Here is a 17,406-nt window from a genome sequence, read left to right as displayed (position 1 = left end):
ACCACGCAGGTTCTGGGACCGGGTTTTGGGCACCTTGGGCCGCAGCCCATTCCCATTCCTTCTCGCGGAGACAGGACGTGAGTCTCTACAGCCTTCCCACGACACCGGGACCTATCTGGGCTACCACAAACCTTTCCCACTACCCTCAGTTGGGAAATGCCTAAGCCACTTCCTTCCTGGTCAAACCCCAGATGCTTCTCCAGACCCTCTGGAATCCACCAAAAGGTCTGCCTCCAGTGCAAGCTTCCTGGGGTCAGAGAACTCACAATCCACCGGGTGTTGGCATAGCTCTGGAAAACAGGGACTTAAAATATGCTCTCCAACAATTGAATCACACAGCTCCACACAGGCGTTAACCAATCTACCCTTCATCCATCCATCCAGTGCCTCAGAAAAGTACCCCACATCATTCTCACAAGACTGGTGAGACAGTGTTACTGTCCCTCAACCCATACTCTTCTGGCTGGTCTCCATACTCACGTTCTAGGCCTTCTATCCTGGGGGAACCCCTCTCCCTGTACCTCTCATTTAGAGTCAGTAGAGTAATTGTAATTGGGTATTTATAAAGTGCACGACTACTCCACGGAGTGTCCCGGCGTTAAAGACCGTTAAAACAGGCAGAGTGAGCTCACAGCAGCTAGCTAGTAATACTATTGAAACAGCCAGGTTTTTAATTTCCTCCTGAACACACCTAAGTCAGATGTCTGTCTAAGAGAAGGTGGCAGTCCGTTCCACAAGCGGGATGCCACCACTTGAAAAGAGCGGCCGCCCATGCGAGAACGGGAGAACCTAGGAATGGTCACCAGAAACTGTATCGAGGACCTTAACGTTCGTTGAGGGGCATAAGGATCCTTTTCCTAATGTAATGGGCCCCTGAGTTGTGTAGGGCCTTAAAGGCCAGGATAAGAGCTTTAAACTGGACCCTCTTGCGCACCGGAAGCCAATGAAGTGATTTTAAGTGGGGGGTCATGTGAGCCCTGGGTCTTACCATCAGAATGGCTCTGGACGCTGCATTCTGAATCACCTGCAGCGACCTAAAAGATATTCCGGTAAGCCTAGATATAGGTTGTTTGCGTAGTCCAGCCTTGATGCAATCAGGGCCTGCGCTACCGTCTTTCTGAGGGGGACCGAGAGCAGGGGGAGGAAGTTCTTCAGCATTTTTAAAAGCCCAAAGCAGGTGCCAGCCACAGTTTGAATCTGGGTCTTCATGGACATGTCCGAATCCAACTTCACCCCAAGGTTTTTTACTGTGGTAACAGAAGACTTCGGAGGGGACATGTCCAGTGGCCACCACTGGCGCCACTCCTCACTCAAATTGAAACCCCCAAAAATAATTTCTGACTTTACGGGATTACACTTTAATTGGTTCACTCTGAGCCAGGAAAACTCCTCCGTTAGGCAGGTGTTTATCTCACTGCCTCTGAACACGGTGCCCTTCTCGCTGATGAACAGAAGTTGTGTGTCATCGGCGTAAGATACAATTTTAGCGCCGTATTTCTCCGCTAAGAGTGCAAGGGGGGTCATATACATATTAAACAGGGCCGGACTTAAAATTGAGCCCTGGGGAACTCCTACTTTCATGGGGGTGATAGGGGCCGAGAAAGGGGGAGACCATACAGTTTGCTGGCGGCTGCGTAAAAAGGTACCATTTGAGAACCGTGCCACCAATACCGCCGTCCTGAAGTCTTTCCAGGAGTTGGTCATGGGGCACGGTATCAAAGGCCGCAGACAGGTCTAATAGCACCATTACCGTATTGCCCGCACTATCCAAAGCAGTTTTGATCGTTTCAGAGACCTAGTAAGGCCGTCTCAGTACTGAAGTTTGTTCTGAACCCTGACTGACTCGGATGTAATATGTTGTTAGCCTCCATATACTCCGTAGTAACTATGTTTACATATTTCTACAAAACTTTGAAAAAGAATGGCAGCAGTGAAATTGGCCTTAGTTACATGCTATCAGAAGGTCTGCTGTAGGTGTTTTTTAACAGTGGGAAAATTCTAGCGTGTTTCCAGCTCTCAGGCATTATACCCTCCGACAAGGAGGAGTTCAGAACTTGGTTCACTGCTGGGTTAATCACTTCAGCGATTAACGCCAGTACTCGCGCTGGACAAGTGTGCACGGGGAACCGGATTTTAAAGCCTTCATTATCTCGAGAGATTTAACTAGTGGGATAGACGGGAATTGTAAGAGGGACGCACCTAGAATAGAGTTAACTCTGGGGGGAGTAGCTGTATTTAGCACCTCAACCCGAGGCAGCTCCTTTAAAGAATCTTGGATGTTTTTAATCTTCTCAAAGAAATAGTGACTAAACTGTTAGTCCAGTCGCTGGTCGGGATATATGGGCTATTCATAGCATTTGGGAATGTAAAGTCTTTAACAATTTTATACAATTCCTTACTCTTGTTCCCCGCCTGTTCAACTTTGGTGGATAGGAAGAGTTTCTATTAGTCACAGACCATGGAGTAATGAACTTTCAAGGACTGTTTATAGGTGGCTTTGTCCGAGGGATTAAAATGTTTCCGCCATATTCTCTCAAGACATTTACATGCGCTTTTACTTGTCCGAAGGGCCTCCGTAAACCATGGTGCAATCCTGAACCCGATGGTGTATGTGAACCCCCTCCCTGAAGCAGGGCCCCAAATCTGTCTGTGTGTCTACTTCATCCTCAGTACTGGACCTTACACTTTTGCTGCCACCATCTGGGCTGGGCCTAGCCCCACTGGCATCCCAGTCCAGCTCTCTCATTTTAAACTCATGGTCTAACATCATCCTCCTTTCCTGCATGGCTATTCTTTTGTCTTACCTCTCACTTTCCATCCTGAGTTTCTCCAACTCCAACTTCCTCGCTTACCGCCTGTCCTCCAGCTCCTCTGGAATAGGCTCCTCTGCCTCCATGCCAAGATCTCCAGACAGCGTACTAGCATGTCTGGCTGCTACCCAGGCCCTCAGCGCCTTTTGTAGCTCCTCTTTTCTGGTGAGGCCCCTGATTTGGATTTTGAGGTTTTTGCAGATCGGCTTCAATTCCTTCACATTGTAGGTTTCTAACCTCTCCTCCTCAAAGGCCACTTCCAAGGATGCAACAGATTATGCAATTGATTATGAAGTAGCAAGTTCAAACTGGTAAGATAAAAAAATAGTCCCCCCCCAAAAAAAAAGAACCAGTATGTGGCACGTAATGGTCTGCGATATGGTAGTAGTGCACACCAATCACTGTAAGTCAAGTGCAAACGCAAGTCCTATCCTCACCGCTGACAACCAATGTTAGAAATGGGAATTTTGGCAGGCTAGGGCATGTGCCAAAGCCAGGCAGAAACCACCACTCTAGTCAGGATAAGGGAGTTACACTCCTAAAATAACCCCTGCTCACCCCCTTGGTAGCTTGGCACGAGCAGTCAGGCTTATCTTAGAGACAGTGTGTAAAGCATTTGCACATAACCAACAGTAATGCAGTGTAAGCACTAAAAAATGACACCACACCAGTTTAGAAAAATATCCAATATTTTTATATACTTAAGAAAAGACCAAAAATGATAAAAATCCACAATACAGAACTTAAAAATCCACAGTCATCAAAATACGCTTTAAAAACAGTTCCTTGATGTCGAAAGCTCGGTCCAGGGCTATCACGGCGACATGAGCAAACAAATCCAAACAGTTCTGGCTGACCGCGGCGTCGCGGGCCAGCTACTGTGTTGGGAAGACCTGCGAACAGTACCTTTTAGAAATGCAGGGCGCCGGCGACCTCTCGTTGAGCGTCCGAAAACACGGCGTCGGTAGGCGTCGGTTCCAGTGGTCGGTGCAGGAATCTTCAGGGCCCTCGAAGTCACACGCGTTGCAGATCGATCTCCTCTCTGTTGGCGTCAGGAGCGCTGGCGTTGGCAGGTGTCGTGTGCTGCGGTGAGATGAAGGCAGTGCTCGTCACGGTGCTGGCAGGTCACTGCGCAAGCAGCGCCCTCGTCGTTGCACCCGACACCAAAAGGCACCCCTGCACCCGGCGCCCTATGGCCCCCTGTGCCCAACTCTTAGGTACCAACCTATCCTCCAACTACCCAACTTACCTCTCGAAGTGGTGGTGGCACCTGAAGAGTCTCCATCCCCGAGCTTGCAGTTTTTTTCTAAACCGGAACTTTCCCATTGAAACCAATTGAGCGCCCGAAGGCTCAAAAGCATCCAGCCGCCTGAGTGGCCCTGGCAGTGTAACCTTTGCACCTATCTACTTCCCCATTTGCTCTGAGCAAGTGACCAGGAGTCCAGCTCCCACAGACGCGTGGCCTGCTAGTCAGCAGCCACCAACCAAGGCCCACCTGCCTCCCATAGGATAACATTGGGCCTAACTCACTCTGCACCCGGCTGCCCCTGTGCCACTGAGGGTGTAACAACTGTACCTACCTGACCCTGGGAGACCCCTGAGTATGTGCCCAGAACCTTAACTTTGCCAGTCGAGTACTTACCTAAAAGCCGATAACTCAATTTTCTCCATAGGGTAACATTGACTGGTTTCTTCTGAAATTTCTTCTAAGTGTGGAGCTTTCAAAACTTAAAATATTCACCAAAAATCAGCTGAGTAACGAAAACGAAAATACTCACCTGCTATTAGGTGAGCTCCCAGTGCTGGATCTTGGTGCCCAGCACTGACCCTGAAAAATATTCACAACCGTACTTACCAGTAACCCAATTTTCTTCCATAGGGAATCATTGTCTGTTTTTCTGTGAAATTTCTTCTGTCGATTTTTGCAAACTTCAAATATTCTTTAAAAATCGTACAAATTGTGAAAACGTAATTACTTACCTATTTTAGATAAAGGTCCCAGTACTGAGTCTAGGCACCCAGTACTGAATTACAAAAGTATCGAGAACATACTATACCTGCAACTTGAATTTTCTTCCATAGGGAATCATTGACTGTTTTCTATGAAATATTTTCTTCTAAGTGTCAACTTTTAAAATAGCAAAATATTATCTAAAAATCTTAACAGCAACTAAGTCAACTTTTATCACTTGTTTCTGAGAACTGATCCAGGACTGAATCTAGGATCCAGTCCTCGGATTACAAAAGTAATCCTGAAAGTAATCTACTGCAAATAACTTAAAACTTCCATTGAACTCAATGCATTATTGTGTTTGAACTTGTGTTGCCTATTGCAACAACCTGTAACTTTCTACAAAAGCCAATTGCATATTGTAAAAGTATTTATCTAAAGCATCTCATTCTGAGAAAGTATATTTTGATACCTATTGTTGGTTCTAAAATAAAACAAGCATATTTTTTTTATATATAAGCCATTGGCCTAGAGTTCAGTTATTGAGTGTGTGAGACCATTCGCTGACTGAGCATGTGCAACAAATGCTTTACACTGTCCTCAGATACTGTCTTACTGCTCGACCAAGCTACCACTTTAGAGAGTAAGGTTATATCTAACTTTAGCCTCTGCCAAACCTCTGGGGACTGTGGACTCTGTACACACTGTACCTATTTGGAAACAGTATATACAGAGCCACTTTCTCACACTGGGGGTGAGTGTTTGAAATGTTTCAGCACTCCGTTCATCATCTCCTTGTGTTTGCTTTGCAGGCCCACTGGTAGCATTTGATTTACAGGCCCTGGCACACGCAGTGCACTTAACTATGGACTAACAAGTAAATCAAATACCCAATCATGGAAACACCAATCCATAACACAATTTACACAGAGAGCATATGCGCTTTAGCACCGATTAGCAGTGGTAAAGTGCCCAGAGTCCTAAAACCAACACAAACAAGTCCGGAAAAAATAAGAGGAAGAAGGAAAAAGGGCCATTTCCAACAAAAGGTAAGGAATCTGCGGCTAGATGTCTATCAGATTATTTCAACTTTACATATGGGAATGATTTCTCTTCCGAAGAATGACTCATAGTGTCTTTAAAAGTGGTAAAAACTCACCTGTGCATGGACCAGCGCATCATTAAAAAGGATGAACCAGTTCACTGCAAATCGACCAGCATTCTGCAAGGATAGTCCCCGATTACTGCTCTCACAGATAAGACGACGATGCGGCTTCCTTAAAGAATCCTGCAAAGCAGAGAATAAAATACCTGAACAAGGACACAGTTAATATTTTATTGCAATTTTAGATCTTTCTCAACTGCACATTAACATTTCATTCACAAATACAGTTAAAACTGAGTTCAGGTTACTTTGAATGATCAGGAATCAATGTAGACTTTTGTCATAGTTCTGATAAAACTCCCAGACAAACGCACATCTAAATTAGTCAAAAAGAGAGAAGCCATGGTATCACTGATGAACATTACCCAATATGTTCCTACAAACCATGAATTCCAGTAGAGGCTTACATGCAGGCATCTCCTCAACGGCAAAGTGGCTGGTGATGGTCTTGGCACTGATTAGGATGCCAATATGACTAACTCGACCAAGGGCACACAAACAACATTGGTACAAATGAAAGAAATTAAAAATGTGTTTTGAGACAACGACTAAGGTTGACATGCAGTTAAACGCTTAGAGGTACTATGTTATAAAATGTGTTCCTGTGGTCATACCGTCATTTTCCCGGGGAAGGTTTTCCAAAAGCTGAGAGTGTATTCTGCTTCCTTCCTTCTCCTTCCCAAAAGGACTGCTAAAGACTCATAGGAAGAACTTGAATCTTGTAGTTTTTGGTAATCTGGGGATGACTATGTGAGAGGGATCCATAAAAAAGTGAAAAGCAACAAACAGATTATTCATGTATACACTAGTCTGGACAAATACATGCCACGAAAATATAGCACTGAACTTGTTGACTAATTCATGCTACTGAATTGTCATTTAAAGACAAAAATACAAAAACTTTGCTAATATGCATTTATAAATCACAAAAAATGGCACAAGTACCCAAATGAATCATTAAATTAAAGCTATCATTGATTTATGACACAGGATCATGGAATTTCAATGTTCTTCCCACATAAGTAGTGATTCATAATGCGGACGGGAATCCATCAATACTTTTATACCCAAATTTTAAAGAGGACCCACACAAACGAGCAACTTACCACTTCAAAGCATGTCGCAAGTTTCAACAAAAGTCGTGCATATTCCTGAAGTCTTTGGATAGGCGAGTAAAAGAGAGCATTGAGCACCTCAATCAGAAGGCTGCTTTCCTCCTTCACTAGGGAAAGATTCTGCAAGAGCTCCAGATTTCTGGTAAAAAAATCTCTAAAAGAAAAGAAGGCCAAACATGTTGTCATGTAAATAGAGATACATATAACACTGGATTTATTTAGAGAAGCAAACATGTTAAGAAATCAAAAAATGGTAAAGTCTCGTTAGAGCTGTTTACACATGGTTTGATTTATTTGGTAGAACTCTGTGGCACTTGGAAAATGTAGTTTCCCAGAAATTAGGATTGCCTCCAAATGAAAGGCAATGTTTTCCTTTACTCAGCTGAAGAGACACTGCATCTGTACAAATGATGGAGCCAGCATATTGAACAACTGTCTTTGAAAACTGTCATGGGAGTTTTCAATCCAGCTGCCTGACCAAGCAGCACTTATGATGCGTAGCAAATACCACATAACTATATATATAGCACAGATTTTCATGATCAACAGAAGTTTTGTAAAGTACTGATTTCAGTTAGGGGCACCGGCTCTTCTGAACTGAGTGTGCACCAGAGCTCCCATCATATGGCCCTTTTCGCGGAGACCATAAAGGCGGTCTCGTGCTTGTACAAGGCAGTACGAGAGGACCTTCAACACCCACTAGAGCACCTGCGATGGGAGGAAGACCTGGGAGACGAGGAAGACCTGGGAGACCCTATTGAGGCTAAACAATGGGCCACTATTCTTGAGAGAACCCTGAAGGATTCCAGAAATCTACACTGAAAACTTATCAATTATTATGTCCTCCACAGATCGTACTTAACCCCAGAGCGTATTAAGAGATACTTCCATGCAGCTGATGCAGCTTGCCCCGTGGGGAACTGGGGGCACACTTTTTATATATGTTCTGGACGTGCCCCTCGCTGGGTGCTGTTTGAAAGGAAGTTACAACCACTGTTGCAACGGTTATAGAAAGAGAGGACCCTAATTCCCCGGGCTACAGCCTATTGGGATGGTTCCAGCTCACTGCCAGAGCTAAGATTAAGAAACAATTTGAACACCTGGCCTTCATCTTGGCCAAGAGGGAAATTGCGAGGCACTGGAAGACATCAAGTGGACCCCAAATAGTAGCATGGAGAAAAGAGTTGGAGAAGTGGGCGGGCTGTGAGGGGAAGCCAGACTCAGAGTGGGCACTGCTGATTGCAGCCCGAGTGTGGGACTCACTAGTAGATGGCTTCACGAACTCAAACTCTGGCACTCCTGCTGCATCACCCTTGAGATCCTCACTAACAGCCTCTCAGAGCGACCCCTCCCACAGCTGAGACTATTTCGAGCCCCTTCAGAGGACTGGAGGGAAATGGTTCCTAACGCGGCACCCCAAGACCCACCTGACTCCTCACACCCTATAACAGAGCATTAGAACAGGGCGCAAGATATGATGTACAGAAATAAATACCGACTCATAGAAGGAGGGGGTGGGTTGTTCCTTTAAAGGAGGGGGGCTGCAAAAGAATCTAAATTCTTGCTGAACCTGAAAGACTACTGCATATGAGCTGCACTACTGCGAAAGTACCCTATGTTATGCGCAAACCCCAATAAAAATCTGTTAAAAAAATAAAGTACTGATTTCAGTTAGATGGAACACTACATGCAAGCTTAGGTTGAGAAGCGAGAGATGGTAAAACATGTAATCTCTGTCTCAGTGGATGGAATGCGTTCCAGTGCATCTGTTTGAATATCACCATTAATTAGATTATGTAGGTACCGTAAATAAATCACTATCTACTTAGCATTTGGTCAGTGCAGTAGGTAACATCTTACGGAGTTGTGTGTCATACTCCGGGGGCGGCGGACATCTTGGGAGGTGGAGGTTAGCAGTGCAGCTGCCGCTGAGAGCTTGTGCGTCCTGGCTCAAAAGGGGCGGATGTGGCGAGCGCGCACTAGAACCTAGGTGGCACTGAAGGAAGCTGCGTGTTCGAGCTGTGCGTTACTTTCAGATATTTTAACATTTTTAAATTGCTATTCATTCAAACTCTTTTAAAACTTTGCTAATTTGCACTTTACTTGCTTTAACCTGTGGGGACTGTTTAAGCGTGGAGCTCGGGGACGGAGTTGTGTGTCATACTCCGGGGGCGGCGGACATCTTGGGAGGTGGAGGTTAGCGGTGCAGCTGCCGCTGAGAGCTTGTGCGTCCTGGCTCAAAAGGGGCGGATGTGGCGAGCGCGCACTAGAACCTAGGTGGCACTGAAGGAAGCTGCGTGTTCGAGCTGTGCGTTACTTTCAGATATTTTAACATTTTTAAATTGCTATTCATTCAAACTCTTTTAAAACTTTGCTAATTTGCACTTTACCTGCTTTAACCTGTGGGGACTGTTTAAGCGTGGAGCTCGGGGACGGAGTTGTATGTCATACTCCGGGGGCGGCGGACATCTTGGGAGGTGGAGGTTAGCGGTGCAGCTGCCGCTGAGAGCTTGTGCGTCCTGGCTCAAAAGGGACGGATGTGGCGAGCGCGCAACGGACGCGCGCAGCGGGCGCGCCGCTGGCGCGCCGAGGGCGCGCCAAAGGCAAGCCCGTCTGCGCCCGTCCGCACACGACCGAGACCAGAGGCCATGACCCCTGCTCCCGCTGCTGTAGCACTGCGCCCCTATACGTCCGATCAGCTAAGAATACTTCGTGGCACACATAAATGTCACCATTGCTTGGGCCCCCCCTTTGACCAGACTCAGTGCACTCAATGCAATTTCTCCCTGAACCCAGAGGATCAGGCAGGAAAGATTTGTACTGGAAACTCTGATTTCAAAATGAAGCTGGTAAACTGCCGTTCACTACCAAAACATTCGGTTGAAATTAGACTGCTGTTAGAAGATACCAGCCCGGATGTAATGTTTCTCACTGAGACGTGGCTTACGGACTGGTCTAATTCAGCGGTTGTTCAGGCGCTCCCCCAAGGCTACACCATCCAAAGGCAAGATCGCTCCCTTACTAGAGGTGGAGGGCTTGCCATTATTCATAGGGATTCTTTTAGCTGTAGGATTTCGGACGGGCTCATCCGGGACAGCGAAAGTTGTTCCTTTTCAATTAAATTTACACCCACATGTACCTTCTCAGGTATGTTAATATACCGACCCCCAGGTGCGATTGGTTCTTTTCTTGGGGACTTGGTGGATAACACATCCTTACTGGTCAGCTCCCTGTCGAACTTCACTGTTCTGGGAGACCTTAACCTACACCTTGAATCCCGCGCCGCCACTTACGTGGAGGAAGTATCGGACGCCTTAGAGGTGCTACTCCTTTCCCAGAAAGTGACGGGTCCAACTCACGTCAAAGGACACCTGCTGGACCCGATTTTTACCAATACCCTCATCCAGGTAGACGACCCCCAGTCGCTCCCCTGGACGGACCATTATCTAATTTCATTTTCCTGGTCAACCTTCACGAGTAGGAAAGCTGAAAACCACTCCAAAATTCTGCACCGGAATTGGTCTAATATTTCTATGGAAGAATGGGCTGCCATTCTCAAAGAAACACTGCCCCGTCTCGACCCCGACCCTGAAAAAGCAAATTTACAATTCAATCTCTGGATTAAAAATTCACTGGACGTATTAGCCCCTATAAAACTCAGGGACATTAAAAAGGGCCCTAAAAAAGTCGCTTGGTTCACCATTGAGCTGAGAGATCTCAAACGGAACTGTAAGCAACTTGAGAGACAGTGGAGGAAAGACTTTTCACTTGAGAAAAAGAAAGTCTATCGCGATGCACTAAAATTGTATAAAGCCGAGATTACGAAAACTCAATCCAAGTTTTATGAAGCAAAGATTTTATGAGCACCTAACTCCCCTAGAGAAATTTTTAAATCCCTGACTACCAACCCACTCACCACAATTACCCCCACTGATGTACAAGGCCGCTGTAACAATTTAGCAGAGTATTTCCAGGATAAGGTACAGGCGATTTACTCAGCCTTCTCGGCAGTCGCCACATTTGACCTTGATGCTCTGACGGAAGAAACTAGAGACCGTCGAGATCACAGCTTGGAATCTTTCCCGCCCCTGGACTCAGATACAGCGATGTCCTTACTCAATAAACTTAAATCAGGCTCCCCAAAAGACCAGGCGCCCCCTACGGTGTTGCAAAAGGTTGCCCCAGAAGTAGCCCCCGTTATCGCAACTCTCATTAACTCCTCACTGGCAACAGGCAAGGTCCCTTCACTATGGAAGGAAGCGATGGTAAAGGCCCTGCTAAAAAAACCTGGATCAGACCCGGAGGTAATGGCCAACTATCGCCCTATCTCCCTGCTCCCGGGAATAGCCAAAATAGCAGAGAAGTACATCTACACTACCCTTTCCACTTACCTGGAGGAACATGACTGTTTGCACCCGACACAGACTGGTTTTAGATCTCGTCAGGGCACTGAAACCGCCCTGATTGCCGTAGTGGAGGAGGCAAGGAAAATTATGGACTCAGGAGGATCAGCTGCAATAATCCTCCTTGATCTCATTGCGGCTTTTGATACCGTCAACCATCAACTTCTCATTGCAAGATGTCAGGGGATGGGGATGAATGGTACCGCACTGAGATGGATAGCCTCCTTCCTGGAAGACCGCACATTCCAGCTCTTTGAGGAGAATGTGACTTCCAGGAATGTGCCTTTGAAGAGTGGAGTGCCGCAGGGCTCATCACTTAGCCCCACTCTTTTTAATATTTATATGTGTCCTTTAGCCAAAATTGTGGAGGCATTCGGCATACAAATTGTTACGTATGCCGATGACACCCAGCTGATCGTCTCCCTTAAAGACCCAGGACAGCCAGGAAGTAATCTTTCCAGATGCCTTGAGGAAATATCCGTCTGGATGAAAGAGTCCTGCCTCCAGCTTAATGGAGCAAAAACAGATCTTATGCTACTGGGAAAACCTTTGCCTCCAGACATGCCGTTGGCATGGCCTAGCTGTATGGGAAACCCGCCTACTCCTAAAAACCACATCAAGAGCTTGGGAGTTTTGCTGGATACAAGACTAGATATGAAGACAAAGGCTAACAAGGTAGCCGGGTGCTGCTTCGGGATTTTGAAGTCAGCACGAAAGATCCTGCCTCTTCTCCCGTTTCATGCAAGAAGATTACTCCTCCAGGCACTGATTCTGTCACGTCTGGATTACGCTGATGCCCTATATTTAGGAGCCCCCCAGTCCACAATAGGCATACTACAGAAGGTCCAGAACTGTGCGGCAAGAATTCTCCTGCAAATTTCACGGAGAGAATCAGCAAAAAGAGCAATCAGACAATTGCACTGGCTTCCTGTCTTAGAAAGGATTAAATTCAAGGCCCTCTGTGTCACGCACAAGATCATGGCCGCGAATGGCCCTCTAATCCTTCAAAGGATAGTTTCTCCATACCATCCCAGAAGGCACCTTCGCTCTGGAAATAAGCGCCTTGCTATGGTACCGAGAATTGTCAGATCCAGATGTGGAGGTCGCTGTTTCTCTTATGTCGCTTCTAAGACATGGAACACCCTCCCAGACTCCATCCGTTTGGAGGAGGAATACCTGCCCTTTCGACGGCTTCTGAAGACGCATCTTTTTCCTACGGTATAATTTAATCTGCCTCTGGTCGTCTGGTTCTCAGCGCTGGGAGGCCTTAGGGTAGCCATGCACTCTATAAATGCCTCTTTCATTTCATTTCATTTCACTTGCATACCACAGATTGCGAATAGAGAACATGCACTACTAGGAACTTAAAATTAAAATCATCACTGGCAAACTCAATAGAGCTGGCTTACTTTATGAATCTTAGCTAAAACATGAAAACACCAACTGCAATGAAAAAAAAAAACTAAAAGCAATCATTTGTCTGTAGAGAATACATGTATGAAAAAGGATGTAAGGTGTGATGAATCAGTGTGCTTTTGAGATGTAAAATTGCCCCTCATACGCTGCAGTGCAAGAACTCTATAGGAGATGCAGTGATCCTTCAGACATCTAACAGCCCATGAGGTGAGAGATAATTTTCCTCTGGGTGGGGCCATAGCCCACTTTGTATTTTAAAGAACTGGTAAAAACAAGAAAACAAACAGCTATGCTATCAAGTCACATTAAAAAATTACGTTCCTTCTAATCAATCTGCAAAGGATTAAAATTCCCAAGACACTTTCGAATGAGGTAATAACATGTTTTGCATCATAAATATTGCTACGTGACTGGTTTCTAAAGCATGCCACTACATGTATGAGCAGTTGCAAATTTCCATTCTGCAAATGGTGCACTGCAAATTATTTACATCAAACATCATAGTTCTGTTTTGAGCATGTAGGCATTTCAGTACCCCCAACTGAAGTATCTACTTGAATACACAAAGCAAAGCCGCAGTTTTGGTTTAAGGGATTAATCACACATAGAACCTCCGATTCTAGTCCTATGTTTATGTTTCACATGTCCAGGAAATGATTCACTTACAACGCTGGCTTAGAAAGAAGCAGGAATCCACCCATCACCAGAAAGCTTGACACGGAAAAGGAATACCTATTGGAAAGAAGAAAGGGACATCAATGCTGCTGTTGCAGGCTCATAAATTTACTGTGTACACTTCGAGCTTTACAAATCAGCATCTAGATGAAGTCTATAGACCTCTTTGCAACAGACAACAAATTTGTTTAAGGCATTAACTGGGATGACCAGCGAAGATCCAGGAGAATGGGATCTACAACTAGTTTTCAGGATAGCTATGGCCTAGGTAAAGAAGTTTAATTTACACTTGATGTGGTTATATTCCTCAATACTATTCCATGTGTTTCAGCACATCTCTCACTCAGTAGAAATGTGGTGACACTCCAAGTTAACCCTATCTTCACTTAACCATCCTCTGCACATGAGATGCATACAATACTGAGGGAAGTTAAGAATTTACATCAGCTAAAGTAAAGCTCCGACAAGACATGAAAACTTGGCCCTTCTGTTAAAGGCAGTTAAGAGGTAGTGTAAGCATTTTTATCATAGTAATAATGATAAGAACAATGAAAAAAATGTCAAGGCAACAAAATCCAGCACCAGTTATAGTGACGTGTAATAGCTACAATATTATGGAATAGCCTAGATGCAGAGAACAAAAGACGTGACCTTCATATGTCTATAGACAGCAGTTGAGTAGTAAGTAACAGCAATTAGCGTCCAAAGTTCAAACACAGAATTCAATCTTCCCAGATAACAAATCAATAATTGGTGCAAGTTGATTGCAGTCAAAGATTCCTTTTATTCTTTTATTTCTTGAAAAAATTTAATAAAAACACTTCACGCTATGGACAAGACTGCGGACGCGTTTTGTCCCTCTTGGGACTTCTTCAGGGCTTTATAAGAAATATACATCGAACAAGTATTCTCATACATAGTGAGTAATCCAAGTACATGGAAATCGGTATCTCCCTGCGATCTGTAAATCGCGTCTGGTTCAAAAAGCGAAGGGTCGGCAGTCTTGTCCATAGGGTGAAGTGTTTTTATGAATTTTTTTCAAGAATAAAAGGAATCTTTGACTACAATCAACTTGCACCGATTATTGATTTGTTATCTGGGAATATTGAATTCTGTGTTTGAACTTTGGACACTAATAGCTGTTACTTACTACTCAACTACTGTCTCTAGAGTGCAAGACCAATGTGTTAGATAGTAATAATGATGATGATGACTTGTTTTTCAAATACTGCTCAGGTATCCAAGCACTGAAACAGAAGACGCCACTATTACTTTCATTTATTTTTGGAGTTTTATATAGCGCTGACCTGACCCGAGGGTATTGGAGCGCTTTACGACAGTGTTTCATGATAGTTAACATAGTAGAGCAGTCTTAACCATAAAGTTCGGCAGTCCAAGAGTGCTGAGGCTTCTTGAGGTAGTGGTTGAGTCCTGAGGTAGCCTTGTTGAATGCTTTATTGAGGTAGTCCGAAAATCGTGAGGCAGCTTAATTTTATTGCACATTTGTCTTGAAGTGGGCTGAGGAGGATCTGAGCAGTGTATAGTCAGAGAGCACCAGCGTCAGGGATAACGTGAGGGCGGTGGCTATCCATTCGGGAGGGAGCGGTTAAGGAGGAGGGCTTTCAGGTGTTTTTTAAATTTTGTGAAGGACAGGATAGTTCTGATATATGCTGGGATGGAGATCCAGATTTTTGGTGTGTTTCCAGCAAATGACCTTGCGGCTGTTTTATGTTTGCGTGTTCTCAAGGGGATGAGAAGGAGGGAGTTCGAGCTCCTGAGGTTTCTTGTCTGCCCGGCCCTCTTGAGTTTGGCGGCCAGATAGTCCGGTTTTCCAGTGTGGAGGGCTTTGTGCGTGAGACATGCCGTGCTGAAATTAGCTCGCTGTTCAACTGGGAGCCATTTTAGTTCTCTTAGTGCTGTTGAAATGTGGTCGTATTTCCTGATTCCAGTGACCATCCTGGCTGCTGCGTTGAGGGTTGTTTTGAGGGGAACCAGGTGGGATTTTGTGGCGCCGGTTAAGGTTGCGTTGCCATAGTTTAGTCTGGATAGCACCAGTGATTGGGTGGCTTGTTTGAGGTCTTTAGTAGGGATGAATGGTTTAATTTTGTAGAGAAGCTTTAGGTTGAGGAAGGCAGTATTTGCAGAGTTTTTGATGTGGTTGGTCATGTCCAGTTTGGGGTCTAGGGTGATCCCTAAGGATTTTACGGAGTTAGCCAGGGTGAGATTACCGTTTAGGGCAACCATAGCTTTATGTCATTCTGCAATTTGTGTGTTCTCTTCTTGTTGGAGATGAGGAGGATCTCCGTTTTGTCCTGATTGAGTTCAAGGTGATTTTGGGACAGCCAGCGTTGAATTTCTATTAGAGTGATGTTAAGTCTGAGGATGTCATTTGGGGAGGAGGTTTCTAGATAGATCTGGGTGTCATCGCGTATAGGTGGAAGGGGATATTCGCCTTTTTAAGTATGGTGGTGAGGGGTTCCATGTATATGTTAAACAGTTGTGGTGAGAGCACTGAGCCTTGTGGCACACCTCTGCTGACGGGTGGAGGTCGGAGGTAAAGTTTTTGATTTTTATCTTTTGCGAGCGGTTCTGGAGGAAAGAGGTGAACCAGTGGAGGACCTTCTCATCAGCAACAAACCTTTCTTGTATGGCCTTGATGAGAAGTGGATGATCTACCATGTCAAAGGCTGCCGATAGGTCGAGGAGAATGAGAAGGCAGCATTGACCGGAGTCCAGTGACTTGTGGATGTCGTCTGTGATATTGAGGATCGCCGTCTCAGTGCTGAAACCTTTTCTGAATCCCGATTGGTAGGGGTCAAGAAGGTTGATGTTCTGCATGTGTTGAGTCAGTCGTGAAAGGACGCATTTCTCGAAGATTTTGGATAGGAGGGGGAGATTGAAGATGTGTCTGAAGTTGTTCAGGTCCATGCAGTCAAGGCCTGTTTTTTTTAGTAGTGGCATTACTTGGCCAACTTTAAGGCATTCAGGTATGATGTCGGATCTCAGGGAGCTGTTGATGATTCTGCACCAGAAAGGGGCTATGGAGAGTTTGAGTTTTTTGGTCAATTAAGTGGGTATAAGGTCCAGGAGGTGAGAAGCGGGTTTGGAGGTGGAGATTAGCTTGATAATCTCGGCTTCCGTGATGGGATTGAAGGACTTCCATGTATTTGTGTGGTGTAGGCATGTGCTTTCTATTGGAGCTGGGGGGAGGCTTTCGCAGGCAGGTGTCTAGCGAGTGTTCAATCTTGGAGATATTTTCTTCGAAGAAGATGGCGAAGTTTTCGCACAGTTCCTTGGAGGCCTGGGTGGAGGGTACGGGGGGCTTAGTGGCTTGTTGCTTGATGATTTTAAATAGTTCGTTGGGCCTGTTTTTAGCATTGTCCAGAGCAGAGCATAAGAAGTTGTTTTTTTCATTACGGATGTGTTTTTGTATTTTCTCCGAGCTGCTTTGAGTTGTTCGAGAAGGCTAGCGATGGGGTTGTTTCTCCAGAGTCTTTCTATGGCTCTAAGTTGTCTCCTTTTGTTGTTGATGTCCATATTGAACCAGGATCTGGATGGGATGTTCCTGTTTTTTTTTAGTTTCAGAGGGGCTTTCTGATCTAGAATGAATGCCAGGGAGTGAGATTTCTAGTCCATTTGGGCTGTTCTTGGGTGGGGGATTGTATAGTGGCTGGCTGAGTGAGGTGGAAGAGGATTAGATGGTGGTCGGACCAGTCTACGGGCAGGGTGTGGTTTATCGTCACTGTGTCACGATTGGCTATGATGGCATCTAGGGTTGCTCCTTTGTTGTGAGTTGTTTCTGTGCAGTGTTGCGTGAGGTTGTTATTGCATAGTAACTCGCTCAGGTTTTGGTTTAGCAGATTATTATCTT

At 45.3% G+C, this 17,406-nt stretch overlaps 1 protein-coding gene across 2 annotated transcripts in view; it reads right to left on the bottom strand.

Moving 5' to 3' along the window:
• The window catches only part of ALS2 (alsin Rho guanine nucleotide exchange factor ALS2), a 1,262,853-nt gene that overhangs the window by 660,313 nt on the left and 585,134 nt on the right, over positions 1–17,406 (bottom strand). For both annotated transcript variants that reach the window (XM_085648975.1, XM_085648976.1), the window contains exons 12-15: positions 13,527–13,592; positions 7,033–7,195; positions 6,541–6,672; positions 5,921–6,049 (exon numbers count right to left, since the gene is read on the bottom strand). In XM_085648975.1, the coding sequence (XP_085505101.1) occupies positions 5,921–6,049; positions 6,541–6,672; positions 7,033–7,195; positions 13,527–13,592 (490 nt within the window). The remainder of the gene's footprint in view (positions 1–5,920; positions 6,050–6,540; positions 6,673–7,032; positions 7,196–13,526; positions 13,593–17,406) is intronic.

The sequence above is a fragment of the Triturus cristatus genome, chromosome 3_2 (assembly GCF_964204655.1).
Source record: "Triturus cristatus chromosome 3_2, aTriCri1.1, whole genome shotgun sequence".
Taxonomy (NCBI): Eukaryota; Metazoa; Chordata; class Amphibia; order Caudata; family Salamandridae; genus Triturus; species Triturus cristatus.
This window is presented reverse-complemented; position numbering and strand designations above follow the sequence as displayed.